The sequence below is a fragment of the Ursus maritimus genome, unplaced genomic scaffold (genome assembly GCF_017311325.1).
Source record: "Ursus maritimus isolate PB19 unplaced genomic scaffold, ASM1731132v1 scaffold_2, whole genome shotgun sequence".
NCBI classification, from domain to species: Eukaryota; Metazoa; Chordata; class Mammalia; order Carnivora; family Ursidae; genus Ursus; species Ursus maritimus.
The window spans coordinates 65,522,353-65,544,741 of NW_024424452.1; the positions used below are offsets into that span (position 1 = coordinate 65,522,353).

The 22,389-nt window shown below is 38.4% G+C and overlaps 1 protein-coding gene across 7 annotated transcripts in view; it reads left to right on the plus strand.

The window, feature by feature from the left end:
* SDCCAG8 (SHH signaling and ciliogenesis regulator SDCCAG8) overlaps positions 1–22,389 on the plus strand; it is a 226,519-nt gene that overhangs the window by 12,579 nt on the left and 191,551 nt on the right. For 5 of the 7 annotated variants that reach the window (XR_005836322.1, XR_005836325.1, XM_008694795.2 and 2 more), the window contains exons 2-5: positions 405–617; positions 1,319–1,404; positions 4,572–4,685; positions 20,610–20,735. Coding sequence is in view for 3 of the 7 variants with exons in the window: in XM_008694795.2 (XP_008693017.2) it covers positions 405–617; positions 1,319–1,404; positions 4,572–4,685; positions 20,610–20,735 (539 nt within the window). In the remaining 4 variants the exon portion in view is untranslated. The remainder of the gene's footprint in view (positions 1–404; positions 618–1,318; positions 1,405–4,571; positions 4,686–20,609; positions 20,736–22,389) is intronic. The other 2 variants (XR_005836323.1, XR_005836324.1) reach the window with 2 other exon arrangements.

The window sequence follows — 22,389 nt, forward strand, 5'->3', positions numbered from 1 at the left end:
TAGAACAAAAGGAGGCCAGACAGTAGGCTGTCTCTCAGTTCAGGAGGGGCATCTGGCTCACAGGGGCAAATAGACTTCCCTGGGCGGGAACTTGGCGTGTGGGAGTCCCTCTTGCTAGTTCTGCCCACCACCCCGGTATCTCAAGGAGGGGAAGGGGAGCCCTTTCTGGGGTGGGATTGGTGTTTGGGGGGTGGGGGAGGAGCTATCCTATTCTATCCTCCTTGGCAGTAGGGCTATATAGGGTGAATATCCACCACTGACGTGTCAGGGACGTTAGGGATCATCAGGTCTCACCTCTGACCCACGAACTGCATCCCTGTCTTCCTCAGCACTGTCCTCAGCAAGCTGGAAACAAATCTCTGCTTGTTTCCATAAAGTATGAGACACAATGGGTTCTCCTTTAGAAACTGCCTTTTGGAGTAAGTGTACACGTGGCCGCCCAGACTGTCATCATGTTGTTGCAGAGCGCGCGAACAGAAGCATTCACCAGCTGCAGTGTGCCCTGAGGGAAGGTGATGTCGCTGTTGGGGAAGAGGCGCCGGGTCCCACATGTAGTAGCGGTGTAGAAAATGAGGACCCTGGGATGGCCTGGCACGAACTGCAACACAGCCATGCCGGTGAGTGCGAGTGGGTGTCAGTCCTAGTCTGAACGACACACAGTGAATATTTCAGCTCCGTACAGTAAGGACTACAGGCCGTCCCAGCTCTGCAGGTGGCGTTTTCTTCCTGAAACACAGATTAGCTGATATAATTCCCTTGCTGAATATTTTTCCTTTGACTTCATGGTGCCTATAGGCTGACGTCCAAAATCCTTTCTATGTCAGAGCAATGTTTTCTCAGCATGGCTCCAAGCTACCTCTCCAGCTTCGTATTTCTATCCTCCTCCACACTATCCATCTCTCAAGCCCTGTTCTAGTCATAGCAGCCTCCTCGCCCGGCTTCTGTGCTTATGCCATCCCTTGTAACTGGGATTTTTCTCACCCTTTTCTGCTTGGTAATCTTCTGTTCATCCTCTCTAAAAGCAGGCATGATTAGGTGTGTCCTCCTCTTATAACACTGTGACTAGCCATAGAGCTACATGGAAACTTACTACATAGTTTTGTATCTGTCAGTGGATCTCTCTTGCTCCGTAGACTCTTAGCTTTTAAGTGGTAGAGGTTTTCTCATGTCTGCCTTTGGACCCCCAGCCCATTGCACAGTTGTTGATGCATAAAACATGTTTACACTGTGTTTGTTAGATGGATGGAAGCGTGGATGGGTGGTGATAAGCCGCGGATCCATGGGAAGGCTAATGAAAGCCATTGTGTTTGCTCTGCAGTCAATCAGCTCAAAGCTTTGTTGCACCAGCAGGCAACTAAGGAAAGTGAGGTGTCTCCATCAAGAAGACGAAATGTGTCCCCTCTGGTGCGTATCAACATTTGCAACCTGACAAGAGCATTGTCTTTCTATGTTTTTGGGTTTTTTTGAAGATTTTATTTATTTATTTATTTATTTATTTAGAGAGAAAAAGCATGAATGGAGGGAGGGGGAAAGGGAGAAGGAGAGAGAATCTCAAGCAGACCCCACGCTCAGTGTGGAGCCCAACATGGGACCTGATCTCATGACACTGAGATGGTGACCTGAGCTGAAATCAAGAGTCGGACGCTTAACCGACTGAGCCACCCAGGTGCCCTCTAAGTGTGTTTCAGCTCTACAGTGTTGTTTTAGTAGTGTATGTTCTCGACAAATTCTGAGCAGGACATTCTAATAGCATAAAGCATTAAAAGAAATTATCTCCCCTCTGATTATTTTGGCTGAAGAAGAGAGACTTCCATGGCAGAGGGAATCCTGAGTTTTAAATTTATCGTTCGCTTGAAAAATGTAAGTGAGGAAACAGTTTGGAGAATTTACTTTGCAACTGTTAGCAAATATTAAAAAAAGGAACAATCTATGGGAAGGGATAGCTCTTTCTTTTTTATGGGGTCATATCGATATCCCATCTTTTTTTGAATTTACTTAATTATATTTCTAGCTGTCCTTTGTAATATTTATTTTGAATGTCAAAGCCAAAGTATATAATCTTATTCTGCATTTTAAAATACGTGGTTATAAAATTGCAAAATGTGAGAAGCTATACTTTATTTTTTTCTGAAGTTGTTTTTTACTGCTATTGCTTTGACAGAGTGAACTATTCCTGAATGAAGCAATGTGGTATGCTAATGCCTGAGACAGATGTGAGGGAGGGATAGGTATGAGGGAAGGATTTGGCCAGGTTTAAATGGTCAAAATAACGGTCTAGGCCTTAGGTCTATCTGGGCCTATTACTTACTGTCTAGAAGGGTATTATGCCTCACAGTGTTTCTGTAATAATAAGGTAAGAACATATACTTAAAATTCTTTAGAAACCTATGCAGTCTGACACAAATCTAACGTGTCGAAGTAGCAATAAGTACCTTGCATTTTCAGTGTGTGTGACAGTTGGATACCAGGGCTGCACGGTAGAAACTGTGGAGACGTGTCGCTTTACTCACAGCTGCAATGTTGTAACCATACCCCCATATTAACACTTCACTCCAGCCTGACGCATATCATCATGCTTACTTCCCACTTTAGAGACGTGTACTGCAGGCCCCTATTCAATATTTATGGCTATCAGTTATAATTTTAATACAGCATTTCACCATTCAGTAAATGTATTCCTGTGGAGACCTGGTTTACAGAATGCTCTTAAGCACACAGTGGGTAGAGCTCTTTCAGGTCTAGTAGACGAAGTTGCTCTGTCTGTTGAATGCTCAGGCATACGCATTAGCATTTTAAAGGTACAACGGAGCAGTGATATTACAGAGCTGGTTGAATCCGGGTAGCAGGAGAAGCCTCATGAAGAGTGTCATCAGTTCAGTATATGCAGCATACACTTCACACATCCCTGTGTCTGTTTATACGCAGCTACGTGGGAGGGTGCAACGTAGACTCTGGCTGTATTAGCCCACGTGGAATGATTACAAGCCAGAGTGATAATAAGCAGTGCTGGAAGGTTTAGAAGCACTTCAGATGCACTTTCCTCTTCTTTTCTTTTTTAAGATTTTATCTGTTTGCGAACGAGCGAGAATGTGAGCGGGGGAGGGGGGAAGATGCAGAGGGGGATGGAGAGGGAGTGGGGAAAGAATCTGAAGCAGACTCTGCACTCAGCACCGAGCCCGACTTGGGGCTCGATCTCACAACCCTGAGATTATGACCTGAGCCGAAACCAAGAGTGGGATGCCCAGCCGACTGAGCCACCCAGGCGCCCCTTAGATGCACTTTCATAGCCAGCATGACATATCAGAAACACATGGCTCTCTTGACATGAAACTGACGCACTGTTGAGATGGAAAATATATCCACACATTATGACTTATGTTTGTGAAATGTGGCTATCCAGACTATAAGAAACCCTTACATATACAGGTGATTTCATTTTCCACACAGTATTAGCTTGTGTTTTTAAAATTTTTTACATAGACTATCCTACATGTACCCACAGTAATATTTAATTCTTATTTGCCTATGTTCTGGACCCATTTCTATTAATATAAAATTATTATAATTAATTGCTTTCTAGTCACCAGAGATAATCCATTTAATTAAAGTTACTTTGGTTTTTAAATTTCTTTAATATGCCAAAAAGCAAAATTCTACTTATTTATTCTGCCACGAGAGCTGGTCCTTCGTTGTTAGGAATTTCTAGCAGACTGAGAAACAATGATCAGGTGTCTCATCTCCAGCTTTCTCTGGGTTCATTTCACTGGTTGACACTCATTCTCCCTTCCCGATTTCCTCTTCTCCTTAAAAAATATCATGGAATGATAAATGATTCTAGAAGCCACATTGTAATCATTTGAGGAGAGAGTAGGGTATACATTAAAGTCAATGCAGGAATGCTGCAGAGGGATGGAGAATGAACACGTCTTCTGCGGTCTGTTTGCTGGACTCCTGGTGCAGGGTAGCTGTCGGTTTCCCGAGGGTCCTGCTTTAGCACTCTAGGTGTGGCGGCTCCATACTCCAGACCAGCATAGCCTCAAATTGCCTTGAGTACTAGGGTCAAAAATCAGAAACCACACTTTGCTAACGTACTCCTTTGTAGATAGAATTTTACCTTGTGGAGACACCTGGCAGCAAACCCTTGTCTAAAGAATCCCTTCAGCAGGCAGCTGGTCTGCCGTTTTAGCTAGCAGTGCTCTCACCTGGCAGTTTCTTGAAGAGAATTGTCTGTTTATCTCCGCATTGCTGAATGGGGTGTCACATTTCCAGATGGCTCTGGTAGGCAGTTCTTCCCAAGCCAATGAGACTACACCAGCATTTTTCCATTTGCCACATACTTTTTATAACAACTTTCACTTTCCATCTTAAAAAAAAAAAAAAGATATTCATATCCCTGAATCTTATCTGTTTGTGGAATTTACAGGATAGAGAAAGAAATGCTATTGGCCACAATGTGATCTACCCCATGTTTGTATGACATCAGTACTAAATTGAGGGTGGAGTGGTATTACCTGCTTCTTTGCTAAATCCAAACATGCTTAATTTGTGTTTGTTTTCATTTTTTGCCTTAGAGGTCATCAGAGTATGAGGAAGCCAATATGCCTACTGTATACAATCTTGTTCCTATCATCAATGACCAGTCTCAGTACATTCATCATTTAGAGGCAGAAGTCAAGTTCTGCAAGGTAAGCTTCTCATTCAAAATTCAAACGCTACTAAATTAAAGTTTCTATTAATGATACCTTATATGAAAATTTGCTATTATTAGTCTTCACGTGTATTGCCCTACATTGACAGTTGTTATGTTTACATGTTTGAAAAGACTGGTACGTTACAGGGGCTTCCCCAGCCGGGGAATGATACTCCTGACCTTGCCATTTCTGATTGCTTCACTTCCCAGTGGCCCATAACTGTGTCTAACATTTTGATAATGTGCTCTCATGTTTCGGGTTTGTGCTTTCCACCCCACGTTCTTTAGCACAGCTGATGGGAAATGCTTTGGGGTGGTAATACCAGTCAGTCTCCCACACTCGTCAACCCGCGGTTCTGAACTGCTGACTCGATCTCCCCTATTGTCAGCCTGAAGGTTCCTACCTTAGAGTCGAATGAGAATGGCTCGTGGGGGTACTGATAACAATGATCAAGAAACCAGATGTGTCCCCTATGGCTTGTAATGCCAGATGTTCAACTGTATGCAGTTTGGTAAGGTCATTAATGCCATCGGAGCCTTTATGCCTTTCCAAACTACGTGTTATAGTTTTTCTTCCTTTTTTATTCAATATTAATATATCATATTTTTTACATTTTGGTTCCTTTTCCAAGGTGCAGGATTTCGGAAACCTTTAGACATTTCATTGTCCTGACTTTCCAAGAAATTCCCCATCTTAGCATGTTGCTGTGTCTTCATTCTTGGAGAATATAATCATTATTGCACAAGTATTCTTGGATTACCAAAAAGGCTGAAATAATATCCTAGGACTCATTCCCTTAACAAGCTCCTGTTAATCTCTAAGATGCTATGGGTAAAGCTTAAAAGACATTGTATGGGAGTTTTACCTCTACCCTCTTAGGATTTTTGGCTGTGAATCATAATTAAATTAAGGTAAAACAGATTAACAGGATGAAAATATATACATTTATTTGTTTTTTTATTATCGAAGTATAATCAACATACAATATTAATTTTAGGCGTACAACATATTGATTGAACAATCCCATATATTACTCAGTGCTCACCACGGTAACTGTAGTTACCATCTGTCAGAGTACAATGTCGTTACAATGTTATTGACTGTAGTACCTGTCTGTACTTTTCATCTCTGTGATTCATTTCTTTTATAACTGAAAGTTTGTACCTCTTAATCCCCTTTATCTGTTTCACCCATATCCCTACCCACCTCCCCTCCGACAACCACCAGTTCTCTATATTTGAGTCTTTGTTTGTTCTTTCATTTTGTTTTTAGATTCCACATAAAAGTGAAATCATATGGTATTTGTCTTCCTCTGTCTGATTTATTTCACTTAGAATGATACCCTCTAGGTCCATCCATATTGTCACAAATGCAAGATCTCATTCTTTTTTATGGCTGAGTAATATTCTATTCCATATATACATATATATATGCATATGGATACACACACACACACATCCCATCTTCTTTATCCATTCTTCTATCAATGCATATTTGGTTACTTCCGTGTCTCGACTACTACTGCAAATACTGCTGAAGTAAACAGAGAGGTGCATAGATCTTTTTGGATTTAAGTCAGTTGAGGTAAATACCTGGAGTGAAATTACTAGATCATATGGTATTTCTGTTTTTAATTTTTTTGAGGACCCTCCATACTGTTTTCCACAGTGGCTGCACCAATTTATATTCCCACCAACAGTGCATGAAGATTGCCTGTTGCCCCAGCCTCATCAATACTTGTTAGTTCTTGTCTTTTTGGTATTAGCCATTCTGACTGGTGTGAGGTGATATCTCATTGTAATTTTGATTTTTATCCCCTCATGATGAGTGATGTTGAGCATCATTTCATGTCTCTGTTGGCCATGTGTATGTCTTCTTTGGACCTTCTATTCAGGTCCTCTGCCTGTTTTTAAATCAGATCATTTACTTTTTTTGGTATTGAATAGAACAAGTTCTTTATATACTTTGGATATTAACCCCTCATCAATATTATCATTTGCAAATCTCTTCTCCCATTCATGAGGTTGCCTTTTTGTTTTGTTGGTGATTTCCTTTGCTGGGCAAAAGCTTTTTATTTTGGTTTCCGTTGCCTGAGGAGACATAGCCATAAACATGTTGCTGATCCAAGAGATTACTGCCTATGTTTTTTCTTTTAAAAGTTTTATGGTCTCACATGTAGCTGTTTAATCCATTTTGAGTATATTTTTATGTATGGTGTGAGAAAGTGGTCCAGTTTCATTCTTTTACATGTAGCTGTGCAGTTCCCAGCACCATTTGTTGAAGAGACTATCTTTTTTCCATTGGATATTCTAGCATCCTTTGTCATAGATTAAGTGACCATATATTCATTGGTTAATTTCTGGGCTCTCTATTCTGTTCCACTGATCTGTGTCTATTTTTGTGCCATTACCATACTGTTTTGATTACTATAGCTGTATAGTATATCTTGAAATCTGGGATTGTGATATCTCCACCTTTGTTCTTCTTTCTCAAGATTACTTTGACTATTTAGGGTCTTTTTGTTTCCATACAAATGTTAGGATTATTTATTCTAGTTCTGTGAAAAATGCTGTAAGTATTTTGATACAGATTACATTGACTCTGTAGATTGCCTTGCGTAGTATGGCCATTTTAATGGTATTTATTCTTCCAGTCCATAAGCATGGGCTATCTTACCATTTGTTTGTAACTTTTTCAGTTTCTTTCATCAGTGTTCTATAGTTTTCAGAGTACAGGTCTTTCACTTCCTTGGTTAGGCTTATTCCTAGGTATTTTATTCCTTTTGGTGCATTGTAAATGGGATCGTTTTAATACAAGTTTTATGTGACATGGGAACTCTCATAAGGAAATGATGACCCAAAGAAATGGCAAAACCGAAATGCTTTTATACTATGTTGAACAAAGAGAGGCAATGTGGAAACATAACTAAAGTATATGGGGAGATTAAAGGAAGATGAGTTATTTTAATGAGGTCTGTTCGCACAGATTCCTCTCAGCCTCCACTCCCTCTGGTGATAAGAATGTTTCTTTCTTCCTCATATGCAGAGGACATTTTTCACATGGGAGTTTTATCTCCTGCTTCCAGGAAGAAAGGGAAGGTCAATCTTTTTTGTATCTGCTGTTTTATAAGTGCCTTTAGCTCAAAATAATTCTTTTTTCACAAGGTGGCATATTTTGGGGTGGCAGACTCTACCACAATACAAATTGTAATAAACTTACCATCTAGGTGTGGGACGCCTGGGCGGCTCAGTGCATTAAGCGTCTGCCTTCAGGTCAGGTCATGATCCCAGGGTCCTGCATTGGGCTCCTTGCTCAGCAGGGAGCCTGCTTCTCCCTCAGCCTGCCATGCTCCCCCCCCCCCGCCCCCCCCCAGCTTGGGCTCTCTCTCTTTCTTTCTGACAAATAAATAAATGAATTTTTAAAAAAAATAAAATAAACTTACCATCTAGTTGGGAAGAGAGTCCTAATGCTTATGGGCGCCATAGCAACAGCAGAGAGAGTATAATGTAGTCCGCGTTCTGTAGTATTAACTTAAATTATAATAAGAGTAGAAAGGTACTAAAAGCTGGAGTTTTGGGGGGTGTTTTTCTGGGAGAGGATAATCTTAAAGGAGTAGGATCGTTTAGATCAGCAGAGGGAAGATGAAAGAGTTTCGTAGAGAAAACAGCTACACTGAAAGGACATATTCAGGGTGAATATGGATTATTTATGGGGGACACAAGGCATCTATTATAAATTCCTGCAGTAGAGGATGTCTGTTAGATAAATTAAGGGTGCTGGGTGGCTCAGCGGTTAAGCGTCTGCCTTCGGCTCAGGTCGTGATCCCAGGGTCCTGGGATTGAGCCCCGCATTGGTCTCCTTGCTCAGCGGGGAGTCTGCTTCTCCCTCTGCCTCTGCTGCTCCGCCTCGTTGTGCTCTCTCTCTCTCTCTCTCCATCAAATAAATAAATAAAATGAAAAAAAAAGAAATTATTAAAAGGAGGGGTACCTGGTCAGCCTCAGTTGGTGAACCATCTGCCTTTGGCTCAGGTCATGATCCTGGGGTCCTGGGACTGAGTCCTGCATTGGGCTCCCTGCTCAGCTGGGGAGTCTGCTTCTCCCTCTCCCTCTGCCTGCCGCTCTGCCTGCTTGTGCTCTCTTTCTGTCAAATAAATAAATAAAATCTTTAAAAAAAACCCAAATTATTAAAATGATGCTGAACTAGGAAAATGGAAGATTATAAAAGCCTCAAAAGGTAGACGGAGTATATATTTGATACATTTTAACAAGGGAATAATAGAATAAAAGTAACATTTAAGTGCTTAGAAATAGTTTATTAGTTTTTTAAAAATTTTATTTAATTTTAATAATTTTTAAATTTTTTATATCCTTTTTAAATTTATTTTTTGTTTTTAAAAGTATTTATTTTCTTATTAAATTTTTATTTATTTATTTTTTTAAAGATTTTATTTATTCAAGAGAGAGAGAGAGACAAAGCAGGTGAGGGGAGGGGCAGAGGTAAAAGCAGACTCCCTGCTGAGCAGGGAGCCCGATGCGGGACTCAATCCCAGGACCCTGAGTTCATGACCTGAACCGAAGGCAGACACTTAACCGACTGAACTACCCAGGCGCCCCAAATTTTATTTTATTATTTTATTTTTATTTTAAGTAAACTCCATGCCACACGTGGTGCTTGAACTCACAACCCGGAGATCAAGAGTCACATGCTCTATCAGCTGACCCAGCCAGGCACCCCTAAGTTTTTACTTACATTCCAGTTAGTTAACATACAGTGTGTTAGTTTCAGGTATACAATATAGTGATTCAACACTTCCATACAATACCCAGTGCTTATCATGACAGGCACCGTCCTTAATCCCCATCCCCTATTTCACCTATCCCTCACCCACCTCCCTTCTGGTCACCATCAGTTTGTTCTCATAGCTAAAAGTATGTTTCTTGGTTTGCCCCCCCTTTTTTCCCTTTGTTCATTTGTTTTGTTTCTTAAATTCCACTTCTGAGTGAACTCGTGTGGTATTTGTGTTCCTCTGCCTGACTTATTTCCCTCAGCATCATACTCTGTAGCTCCATCCATGTCATTGCAAATGGCTAGCTTTATTCTCTTTCATGGCTAATCTCCCATTGTATAATATATACCACTTCTTTTTTACCCATTCATCAGCTGATGGACACTTGGGCTCTTTCCATAATTTGGGTATTGTTGATAATGCTGCTATAAACATTGGGGAGCATGTATCCCTTTGAATTAGTATTTTTATATTCTTTGCGTAAATAGTTATTTACTGCTGCAGTTGCTGGATGGTAGGATAGTTCTATTTTTAACTTTTGAAGAGCTTCCATTCTGTTTTCTAGAGTGGCTGCACCAGTTTGCATTCCCACCAACAATGTAAGAGGATTCCCTTTTCTCCACATCCTTGCCAACACCTGTTTTATCTTGTGTTGCTGATTTTAGCCATTCTGACAGGTGTGAGGTGATATCTCATTGTAGTTTTATATTGTAGTTTTGATGTGTATTTCCTTGATGATCAGTGATGTTGAGCATCTTTTCATGTGTCTGTTGGCCATCTGTATGTCTTCTTTGGAAAAATGCCTATTTGTGTCTTCTGCCCATTTTTAACTGGGTTATTTGGTTTTTTGTTTTTTTTTTAAGATTTTATTTGAGAGAGAGAGCCTGACTGGGGGGTTGGGGAGGAGACCTCAGCCAGGAGCCTGACCCAGGGCTTGATCCCAGGACCCTGAGATCATGACCTGAGCCAAAGGCAGATGCTTAACCGACTGAGCCACCCAGATGCCCCTGGATTATTTGTTTTTTGAGTGTTGAGTTTGATAAGTTCTTTATATATTTTGGATACCAGCCCTTTATCAGATGTGTCATTTGCAAGTATCTTCTGCCATTCCATGGGTTGCCTTTTAGTTCTGTTGATTGTTTCTCTCACTGTGCAGAAGCTTTTTCATTTTGATATAGTCCTAATAGTTTATTTTTGCTTTTGTTTCCCTTGACTCAGAAGACATATCTGGAAAGAACTTGCTGTGGCTGTTATCAAAGAGGTTACTGCCTATGTTCTCCTCTAGGATTTTATGGTTTCAGGCCTCATACTTAGGTATCCATTTTGAATTTATTTTTATGTATGGTGTAAGAAAGTGGTCCAGTTCCATTCTTTTGCCCTTAGCTGACCAGTTTTCCCAACACTGTTGAAAAGACTGTCTTTTCCCTATTGGATATTCTTTCCTGCTTTGTCAAAGATTAATTGACCATATACTCGTGGGTTCAATTCTGGGTTTTCTGTTCTGTTTTAGTGATTTTTGTGTCTATTTTTATGCTAATACCATACCATTTTGAGCACTATAGCTGTGTAATATAGCTTGAAGTCAGGAATCTTGATGCCTCCAGCTTTGCTTTTCTTTTTCAAAGATGCTTTGGCTACTTGGGGTCTTCTTGTTTGTTCTAGCTCTGTGAAAAATGCTGTTGGTATTTTGATAGGGATTGCATTAAATTTGTAGATTGCTTTGGATGCTATAAACATTTTTACAATATTTGTTCTTCTAATCCATGGGCAAGGAATGTCTTTCCATTTTTTTGTGTCATCTTTAATTTCTTTCATCAGTGTTTTGTAGTTTTCAGAGTACAGGTCTTTCACCGCTTTGGTTAGGTTTAGTCCTAGTATCTTACTGTTTTTGGTGCAAATGTAAATGCGATAGATTCCTGAATTTCTCTTTCTGCTGCTTCACTGTTGGTGTATAGAAATGCAACAGATTTCTGTACGTTGATTTTGTATTCTGTGACCTTCCTGAACTCATGTATAAGTTCTAGCAGTTTTTTGGTAGAATTTTTCAGGTTTACCATATAGAGTATCATGTCATCTGCAAATAGTGAAAGTTTTACTTCTTTCTTGCCAATTGGGATGCCCTTTATTTCTTTTTGTTGTCTGATTGCTGTGGCTAGGACTTCCAGTATTATGTTTCAGAAAAGTGGCAAAAGTGGACATCCCTGTCTTGTTCTTGACCATAGAGGAAAAGCTCTCAGTTCTTCCCCATTGAGGATGATATTAGCTGTGGGTTTTTGATATATGGCCTTTATCATGTTGAGTCACGTTCCCTTTAAACTGACTTTGTTGAGGGTTTTTGCCATGAGTGGATGTTGTACTTTGTCAAATGCTTTTTTGGCATCTATTGAAATGATCGTATGGTTCTTACCCTCTCTTGTATTAATGTGGTGTATCATGTTGATTGATTTGCAAATACTGAACTACCCTTGCAGCCCAGGAATAAATTCCACATGATTGTGGCGAATGATTTTTTTAAATGTATTGTTGGATTTGGTTTGCAAGTATTTTATTGAGAATTTTTGCATCTGTGTTCAGCAGGGATGTTGGCCTATAGGTCTCTTTTCTAGTAACGTCTTTATCTGGTTTTGGCATAAGCGTAGTGCTGGCCTCATAGAGTGAATTTGGAAGTTTTCCTTTCTTTTCTATTTTTTGGGATTAGTTTATAGTTATTAACTCTTCTTTAAGTGTGTGGTAGAAATATTTTATTAGTTTTTTTTAAATTAATAGATTTTATTTATTTTTTTTTAAATAAAGATTTTTATTTATTTATTTGACAGAGAGAGAGACAGCCAGGGAGAGAGGGAACACAAACAGGGGGAGTGGGAGAGGAAGAAGCAGGCTCCCAGTGGAGGAGCCCAATGTGAGGCTAGATCCCAGGACCCTGGGATCACGCCCTGAGCCGAAGGCAGACGCTTAATGACTGAGCCACCCAGGCACCCCAATAGACTTTATTTTTTAGATCAGTTTAAGGTTTACAGAAACATTGAGTGGAAAGTACCTAGAGTTGCCATGTACTTCCCCTTCATACCTCCTTAGCAGTTTTTGCTGTTATTAACAGCATGTATCAATGTGGCACATTTGTTTCAATTGATGAACCAATATTATTACATTATTATTTGCTAAATTCCACATTTACCTTAGTGCTCACTCTTTGTGTCATACATTTCATAGCTTTTGAAAAATGTATAATGACGTGTATCCATCATTACAGTAGCAAAGAGAATAGTTCCACTGCAGTAAACATCATCTGTGCTCCATTTAATCATCTCTCCTTCCTTACCCGCCAGATCCCGGCAACCGCTGATCTCTTTCCTTGTCTCCACAGTTTTGATTTTTCAGAATGTCATGTAGTTGGAATCATATAGTTTGCAGCCTTTTCAGACTGGCTTCACTGACTTAGTAATAGGCATTTAAGTTTCCTTCATGTCTTTTCATGGCTCAATAGCCTTTTTTTAATCCCTGGGTAAAATTCTGTTGTATGGATATAACATAGTTTGGTTTTTCCATTCATCCTTTGAAGGACATCTTGCTTGCTTCCAAGTGTTGGCAACTATGAACAACACTGCTATAAATATTCATGTGCAGGTTTTTGTGGATATAAATTTTTAACTCATTGGAGTAAATATCAAGAAGCTCAATTGCTGGATTATATGATAAGAGTATTTTTAGTTTTGTAAGAAGCTGTCAAACTTCTTCCAAAGTGGCTCTACCATTTTGCTTTTTCACCAGCAATAAATGAGAGTTCTTGATGGTCCACATCCTTGCCAGCATTTGGTGTCATCAGTGTTTTGGATACTTATGTACTTGAGGTGTGTTTTAATTTAAATTCCCTGATGACATATAGTATTGGACATTATTTTCCTGTACTTATTTTCCATTTATATACTTTCTTTTTTAAAATTGGGTTGTTTATTTTCTTATTATTGAGTTCTAAGAGTGCCTTATATGTTTTGGATACTGGTCATTTATCAGCTATGTCTTTTGCAGTTCTTTTCTCCTCGTCTGTGGCTCATCTTTGATTTTCTTAACAGTGTCTGTCATAGAGCAGAAGGTTCTAATTTCAGTAAAGTCCAGTTTATCAGTTTTTCTTTCAAAGATTTTGCTTTTGGTATTCTATTTAAAAATCATTGCCGAACCCAAGGTCATCAGTATTTTCCCCATTCTTCTATAATTTTGTGTTTTATATTTAGATCTATGCTCCATTTGAGTTAATTTTTGTGGAAAGTGTAAGATCTCTGTCTAGATTATTTTTTTTTCTTTTCTCTTCTTTTCTTCTTCTTCTTCTTCTTTTTTTTTTTTTACCCTGCTTGTAGATATCCAGTTGTTTCAGCACCATTTGTTGAAAAGACTGTTTCCATTGAATTGCCTTTGCTTCTTTATAAAGATCAGTTGACTATATTTATTTGAATCTATTTCTGGGCTCACTTCTCTGTCCCCTTGATCTATTGGTCTATTCTTTTGCAAATACCATACTGTCTTGATTATTGGAACTTTATAGTAAGTCTTGAAGTTGGGTAGTGTCAATCTTCTGATACTGTTCTTCTCATTATGGTGTTAGCTATTTGGGTCTTTTGCCCCTTTATATAAATTAAAATCGGTTGGTAAATATCCACAAAATGACATGCTGGATTTTGATTGAGATTGTGTTGAATCTATAAAGCAGGTTGGGAACTGACATGTTGACAATACTGAGTCTTTCTGTGCATGTACATGGAATGTCTTTCCATTTATTTAGGTATTCCGTGATTTCTTATTCAGAGTTTTGCAGTTTTATTCATATAGATCTAGTACATATTTTGTGAGATTTATACCTCAGTATTTCAATTTTTTAATGTGTTAATGTAACTGGTAATGTGTTCTTATTTCAAATTCTAAGTACTATTGCTAATATATGAGAAAACAATCGACTTCTCTATATTAACCTTGTAATCTGCAGCCTTGCTAGAATCACTTTTTCTAGCTGTTTTTTCATTCTTTGAGATTTTCTTTGTAGAGAATCATGTCAAGTTTAAACAAAACCAGATGTCTTTTTAAAAAATTATTTCTTCCTTTCCAGTATATATGGTTTTTATTTCTTTGTCATATCTTGTTGCATTAGCTAGGATTTTTAGTATGATGTTGAATAGGAGTGATGTGAAGGGACATACTTGCCTTGTTCTTGTTCTTAGTGGGAAACTGTCTATAGTCACGACTGAGTAGGACGTTAGCTGTATGTTATTTATAGATGCTGTTTATAAATTTGAGGGTGTTTTCCTCTATTTCTCGTCTGCTGAGAATTTTTATATTGAATGGCTCCTGGAGTTTGTCACTTGCATTTTCTGTCTATTGTTATGATCATAAATGATTTTTCTCACTTGTTGATGTGATGGATTACATTAATTCATTTTCAAATATTGAACCAAACTTGGATACCTAGAATAAATTCCATTTTGTCCTGTTGTATAATGTATTATACAACATTATGTATGTTTATACATAAACATGTATATTTATACATCATTATGTTTGCTTTGCTGATATTTCGATGAGGATTTTTGTATTTATCTTCATAAGCTGTATTATCAGTCTCTAGTTTTCCATTCCTGTAGTGTCTTCACCTGGTTTGGGTATTAGGGTAATGCTGGTTTCAAGAATGAGTTAGGAATTATTCCTTTGGATATTTTATGGAAGATGTTGTAAATAATTGGTATAATTGTAAAAAATTACTTAAATTTTTTGCATAATTCACAAATGAACTAATGGCAGGCCTGGTGCTTTCTGTTTTGAAAGGTTACTAATAATTGATTAATTTGCTTTGATAGGTGTAGGACTTGTTCAGACTATGTCTCCTGTGAGTTTTGATAGATTGTGTCTTTTAAGAAATTGGTCTGTTTTATCTAAATTATAAAATTTATGGGCATAGAGTTGTTCATGGTATTCCTTTGTTATCCTTTTAATGTCCATGGGATCTATAACGATGACCCCTCTTTCATTTCTGATGTTAGTAATTTGTGTCTTCTCCCTTTTCTTCTTGGTTAGCCAGGCTAGAGTCTAGAGTCTTACCAGTTTTATTGATCATTTCAAAGACCCAGCTTTTGGTTTTATTGCTTTTCTCTATTGATTTTCTATTTTTAATTTCTTTGATCTCTACTCTAATTTTTATTATACTTCTGCTTACTTTGGATTTAATTTACTCCCCATTTTTTTTAAAGTGTCCTAAGACAGAAGCTTAGATGATTGATTTGGAATCTTTCTTCTTTTCTAATGTTTTTCACTGATATTGTTGTATCTCACAAATCTTGGTAAGTTGTATTTTCATTTTTATTTAGTTCAAAGTATTTTTATATTTTTCTCGAGACATTGTCCTTGATGTCCTGTACGTTATTTAGAAATGTTGTTTAATCACCAAGTGTGTTGGGAGTGTTCCAGCCATCTTTCTGTTACTGATCTCTAGTTTAATTCTAGTGTGGTCTGAGAACATACTTTTTATGATTTCTATTCTTTTTCATTTGTTAAGGTGTGTTTTTAGGCCCAGGATGTGGTATGTCTTGGTGACTGTTCTGTTTTAGCTTAAGAAGAAAGTGTATTCTCTTGTTGGATAAAGTATTCTATAAATGCAATTTAGACCCAGTTGACGGCTGGTGCTGCTCTGTTCAACTACGTACCTCTCAGTGTTTTGCCAATCGACAAGATCTGTTGGACCTGTCAATTACTGACAGAGGGGTTTTGAAATCTCCAGCTGAAATAGTGGATTCATCTATTTATTTTTACAGTTCTATCAGTTTTTGTATCATGTATTTTGATGTTCTACCGTTAGGCACATACACATTAAGGATCATTATGTCTGCCGGGAGAATTGACCCCTTTATCATTATGTGATGCTCCTTTTATCCCTTATATTTTTCTTTGGCATGAAGTCCGCTTTGTCTGAAATTAATATAGCTACACCAGCTTTCTTTTGATTTATGTTAGCATGGTATGCCTCTCTCTATCCATTTACCTTTCACTTATCTGTGTTTTTATATTTAAAGTAGGCTTCTTACAGACAACATATACTTGTGTCATGTTTGTCATTCACTCTTAAAGTCTCTTTTAATTGGTATATTCAGACCATGGACACTTAAAGTTATTGTTGATATTCTTGGCTATCAATATAATTGGATAATATCTACTATATTACTGTTTTCTACTCATTGCCCTTGTTCGTTCGTTATTTCTTTCTTTCTTTTCTTTTCTCTATTCTTTTCTTTTCTTTTCTTTTTTCTTTTCTTTTCTTTTCTTTTCTTTTCTTTTCTTTCTTTCTTTCATCAGTCTTCTACTCTTTTTCTGCCATCGCTGGCTTTAAGTGATCCTGTTATGTGATTGCAGTTTTTCTTCTCTCTTAGCATAGCAGTTGAACTTTTTTTACTTTTGTAAGTGATTGTCCTTGAGTTTGCAATTACATTGATCAGTAATCTAAGTCTGCTTTCAAAAAGCTCTATACCACCACATGGCAGGGCAAGTTCCTTATAGTGTTTCCAATCCCTCCCTCCTGTCCTCTGTAACATTGCTGTCATTCATTTCAATTATTCATAAGCTATAATCACTGTATACAGTGCTGCTACTGTGATGGTGAGCAAACTGTTATACGTTAGATCAGTTAAGATTAAGAAAAATAAAATATTTCGTTTTATCACCATAAATTCCTTTTCTAATGCTCTTTCCTTGTTGTGTACAGCTGAGTTTATAACCTCTATTATTTCCCTCCTTTCTGAAGAACATTTAACATTTCTTGCAAGGCAGGTCTACTGGAGACAAATTTCCTCAATTTTTGTTTATCTGAGGAAGTCTTTATTTTCCTTTCACCTTTGAAGGGTAATTTGCCTGAATACAGCATTCTAGGTTGGTGAATTTTTTCCTTTCAATACTTCAATATTTCATTCTGTTGTCTTCTTGTTTGCAGGGTTTCTGAAGAAAACCTTGATTTCTGATTTCCTTAAAGATTTTCTGTTTGTCTTTAATTTTCTGCAGTTTGAATATGATATGCCTAGGTATAGATTTTTTGGTTTATTTTTTACTGCTTGGTGTTCTCTGAGCTTCCTGAATCTGTGGTTTGGTGATACCATTTTGGAAAATTCTCGGTTGTTATTGCTTCAAATATTTCTTCTTGTCCTTTCTCTCTTTGTCACCTTTTATAATTATCCCACATTTCTTGGATATTCTGTTCTTTTTCATTCTTTTTTTCTCCTTTTGGAAAATTCTCGGTTGTTATTGCTTCAAATATTTCTTCTTGTCCTTTCTCTCTTTGTCACCTTTTATAATTGTCCCACATTTCTTGGATATTCTGTTCTTTTTCATTCTTTTTTTCTCCTTGCCTTTTAGTTTGGGAAATTTCTTTTTTTTTTTTTTTGGCTTGGAGGAAGCCCCCCAGCCCCCTAGCTAAGGCAGTTTGGCCTCTCTGTGGCCCTAGTTAGGCAGGGGCAGGGTGTCCTGGCCTCCTGATTAGTGGCTGTGGCCATGGCCATGGCCACCGTGGCTATGGCAGTGGCCCTGGCCACTCTCCCCAAAGCCTGGCCCGTGGCTGTGGCCTTCTCCTTCAGGGGCATTCTTGCATATCTCCTCATGAGAGGCTACCGTCAGCCTGCCCACTTTGAGAACTCCTCGAAGTTCAGCTACTTGTCTCCATTTGTGTCCAGGTCCTCCATGATCTTGTTTATGGCATTGTCATTCTTCTTCTGCTTCTTGAGGAAGTTTGGCAGCTCCTTTTTCACAAGCTGTTTCAGTTCTTTCTGGTTGAGTGTGTCCGGGTGCCCTAGCCGCACAGAGTACTGGTGGAAGATGTTGATTATGGTCTGGATGCTGCATTCCAGCTGTGACATCTGGTCCGCCATCTTCCTGCACTCCAAGTCAAAGTTGGGAAATGTCTATTGGCAGTTCTTCACGTTCCTCAATTCTTTTCTTGGTTGTGTCCAGTCTATTAATGAGGCCATCAAAGGCATTCATCATTTCTATTATGGTGTTTTTGATTTCCAGCACTTTGGTTCTTTCTTTCTCTCCATTTCTGCTTATATTTCCCATTGGTCCTTTCATGTGGTCCACTTTTTCCATTAGACGCTTTAACATATTAATCATAATTATTTTAAACTCCCAATCTGATAATTCCAACACTGCTGCCATATTCGAGTCTGGTTCTGTGCTTGCACTGTCTCTTTAAACTGTGTTTAAGTCTTTTAGTGTGCTTTCTAATTTTTTGTTGAATGCTGGCCATGAGGTAGTGGGTAAAAGGAACTGTTTAGTGTGAGATATTATGTTTATTGTGGTAGGAGTTAGGCTGTGTTTACTGTTTGGTGTTACTACAGTTGTCAGAGGTTAAAATTTCTTCTAGTTGTTGTCTTTGGGCTTCTCTTGAGAATTTTTCTTAACTATAGTCTGAGATACACGGTTATTTTAGTGTATTCCCTTGTTATTTGTAGGTGCCCTTTTGACAGGGTGGTAGGTGTGAGATTAGGGGAAGCATTTTATAGTTCTATGATTAGGTCTCAGTCTTTTAGTGAGTCTGGGCCCACTAGCTTTGACCTTCACAACTGCTTCTCAGTCACCCTGTCCCCCTAAGTGAGGTGGGAGGGCTAGAGGGAACTGGAGTTGGGTATTTCCCTTCCTGAGGGCAGGGCAGTTGGGTTGTGAAAAACCCCAGCTCTTTAGGCTCTGATAAAATACTTTCTCTTGAGGCAGGCCTTTTTAAGAACAGAAATGCTTTGTGCATATTTCAAAATGGCTACTTTTCCTCTCCTCCTAGAGGAAGCTTGAAGGGATTTTTCTCTAGTCTTTGCTGTAAGAACCTGGTAGATAAAACTCACAAAAGTATAGGAATCCCTTTAAGATGGTCCTTCTAGAGGGGGAATGAACCATGAGAGACTGTGGACTCTGGGAAACAAACTGAGGGCTTCGGGGGTGGGGGAATGGGATAGGCTGGTGATGGGTAGTAAGGCGGGTACGTATTGCATGGTGCACTGGGTGTTATACGCAAGTAATGAATCATGGAACTTTAAAAAAATAAAAACTAAAAATAAATAAATAAAAATAAGATGGTCTTTCTGGAGTTTTTAACCCTCAAACTTGTCTACCCTGAGCTTCCAATTACGCTTTCCATTTTCCTTCCCAGCACTGGTTCCCCTGGAAGTTTCTGCTCAGGTAGGTTGTGATTCTCAGGAACGCCTGTCTGTCTGTCCGTCCAATTTGGGGGATGGCTGTTTTCCCTGTGACCTCAATTCTCTTACGGATTTAAGAAGAGTGGTTGATTTTTTTGGTGTGTTCAGCTTTTCTCTTGTTGTGAATGATGTCTTCCAAGCTCATTATATTCCAGACCAAAAATTGGAAGCCTGCAATATTTTTTTAGTTAAAGCTTTCAATTATAGACTTGGGTTTTGGCTTTTTTCTGAATAAAATGATTGAAAGGGAATTTGCATGTATTGCGTAATAGCTTTTTATTACACCGGTAATGAAGTAGTATGCCATGAATGTATTGATATTTTTTACCTTTTTTTCAGAGTGAGATGCCACTCAATGGCTATTCTAATTGTTATTTATTGTAATCCCTTATCTTATTGCCTGCAGGGCCAGAGTAACACTCTTTTAGAACTCTCCACCAAACTATCTCACTCATAATTTCGCTCCATCTGGCTACCAGTCATGGCTAAATATTCTAACTTTCCATGCCTACCTCAGAGTCCTCTGTTGTCCATTTAATCCTCTGTTAGGTTCAACAAGTTGTCGGCATTCGAGGAATAATACTATATCTCACCTTATTGTTTAAAAGTCTACCTGATTCTTAAAAGTTTTTTAGATAACCCCTTTAATTAAAGTCTTTCTAGAAGCCTACAAAAAAACTGTCAGAACCACGCATTTCTGTGATATGGCCATTGGCAGGCTCTTTACGATATTCCCCAGGCTTCTTTTTGTTTGTTAGCTAATGTTTGAGTTGCTTTATTTGTCTAAGTATAATTACAATATTTCAGAAAATGGATAGAGAGCACGTTTTCCGTGCTTTGTATCATGTTGGATCATCTAGTAATCAGTGATTAACACTGCTTAAAAATGCTTAATGTAGTTGGCATTTTTGTTTCTGCTTTTTACAGGAGGAACTCTCTGGAATGAAAAATAGGGTACAAGTAGTCGTGCTTGAAAATGAAAGGCTCCAACAAGAGCTGAAATCTCAGAGACAAGAGGAAGCAATGAGGGAACAAACACTTCTGGATGCATCTGTGAGCATTTTTTTCAAACCATAAATGATATTTTATTTTGAATGCTCCTTCCTACCCTCTCCCCCAGCCTTCTGAACTTCTGGAATTCTTAACTTGAATTTTGGCAAACGTACCATGCTGTTACTCACTTGGGGCCTCAAAAATTGAGATTCACCATGGTGGAATGAATCCTCAGATGCCAAATATCTATGCTGATTTCCTCTCTGAGTATACATACCGTTTATGTTTTTGCCATATGGAAACAGCAGGTCCGAAGCAGGAAGCAGGTCATGTAGGAAGGACTTGGTTAAATCCAGAAACTTTCTAACTGTAGCTTAGATTTCTGGTGTATTTCTCTAAATTTTCCTTGTGCTCTGAATCCTAAGAATTCTAATTGGCAGCATGGGGTAGCAGAGCGAGCGCTGGCCGGAGGGTGCCAGGATCAGCATGTGAGTTTCCCGTCGTCCCTAATAAGCTGGGGGTTTCACGAATAATGTGATGGGGCTTTCAAACATGGCTTCACCTCATGTGTCCTCTGTTCATTGGCAATTTGAGAAGATACTTCTATATTAGCTGTTCTCAATCTTTAATGTGACTAACTCTCACTTGGGATGCTTGTTGGCAGTGTAGACTCCTGAGCACCCTCCCCTGCAAGTCTGATTCAGTGGGTTTACGTTGGGTCCTTGAGTTAAAAATATGAATTTTTTAACAAGTTGCCTAAGTGATTCTAGTATCAATGTGCCACATTTTGAAGAACAGTGGATTCACTGATGTCTGTAATTGTACAACACAAAATTCTTGTGATGATATTTAAGTAGCGTTTAAACTTAATATCTCCTTATGACTTGTTGGAGATACTGTTGCATTAGAAATGTCATTTACTCTTGCTCTAGGACACAGTTAATCACAGTTTGTTCTGCTTCTTGAAAACAATTCAGTATTCCATGGGGAAGTGTTACTACTTGCCTCTTGCAGCTTTATTTTACAGTGGATTTTGGTGATTTTGACTTAGTTGTCATTGGTGAATCAGTTCTGATTAAGAAAAAATATGAGTGTCTTAATGTTTTACCTAGGTGTCCTCTAATTTTTTATTTTGAAGTTTTTTGGTTGTTGTTGACCTGACCCAATGTCTCATTTGTAATCCTTGAGTTCTGTGTTAGAATTTCCTATTTAGAAGTGGCCGATTGTGTTAAATCTGAATGGCAAAGTGGGCTGATCAGTATTTCAGTTTATTTTTCTGCGGAATGTTTCAGTTTGTGTCCAGCTCTTTTCCCTTCATCAGAAGAGTTTTTCGAAAGTTTATATTATGATATTACTTATTATCAATGTTAGTAGTTAAAAATTCCATCTTAGTCGCTTACGATTTTAATGTCAATTTGAAGATGATAGAGCCATATAAAAAGTACCTCAATGTAGCTCGTTTAAAAAATATATTCTTTTGCTTTTCTTCCAAATACGTAGTCACTCAGCAAACAGTGACTTGATTATTCATAGACTTCGGTATTTGTGCAATGACAAAGAAGTGGAAGAAGGGGAAGTGAAGTGAGAAAGGAAATTAGTCAGACAAGTGAACCAGAGGGCAAGAGAAGTGAGTAACACAGAAGGGGAAGGAAACAATGTGCAAGCACACATGCTCTGCTATAGGAACAAAGGAAACTTGCCGAAGAAATTTATA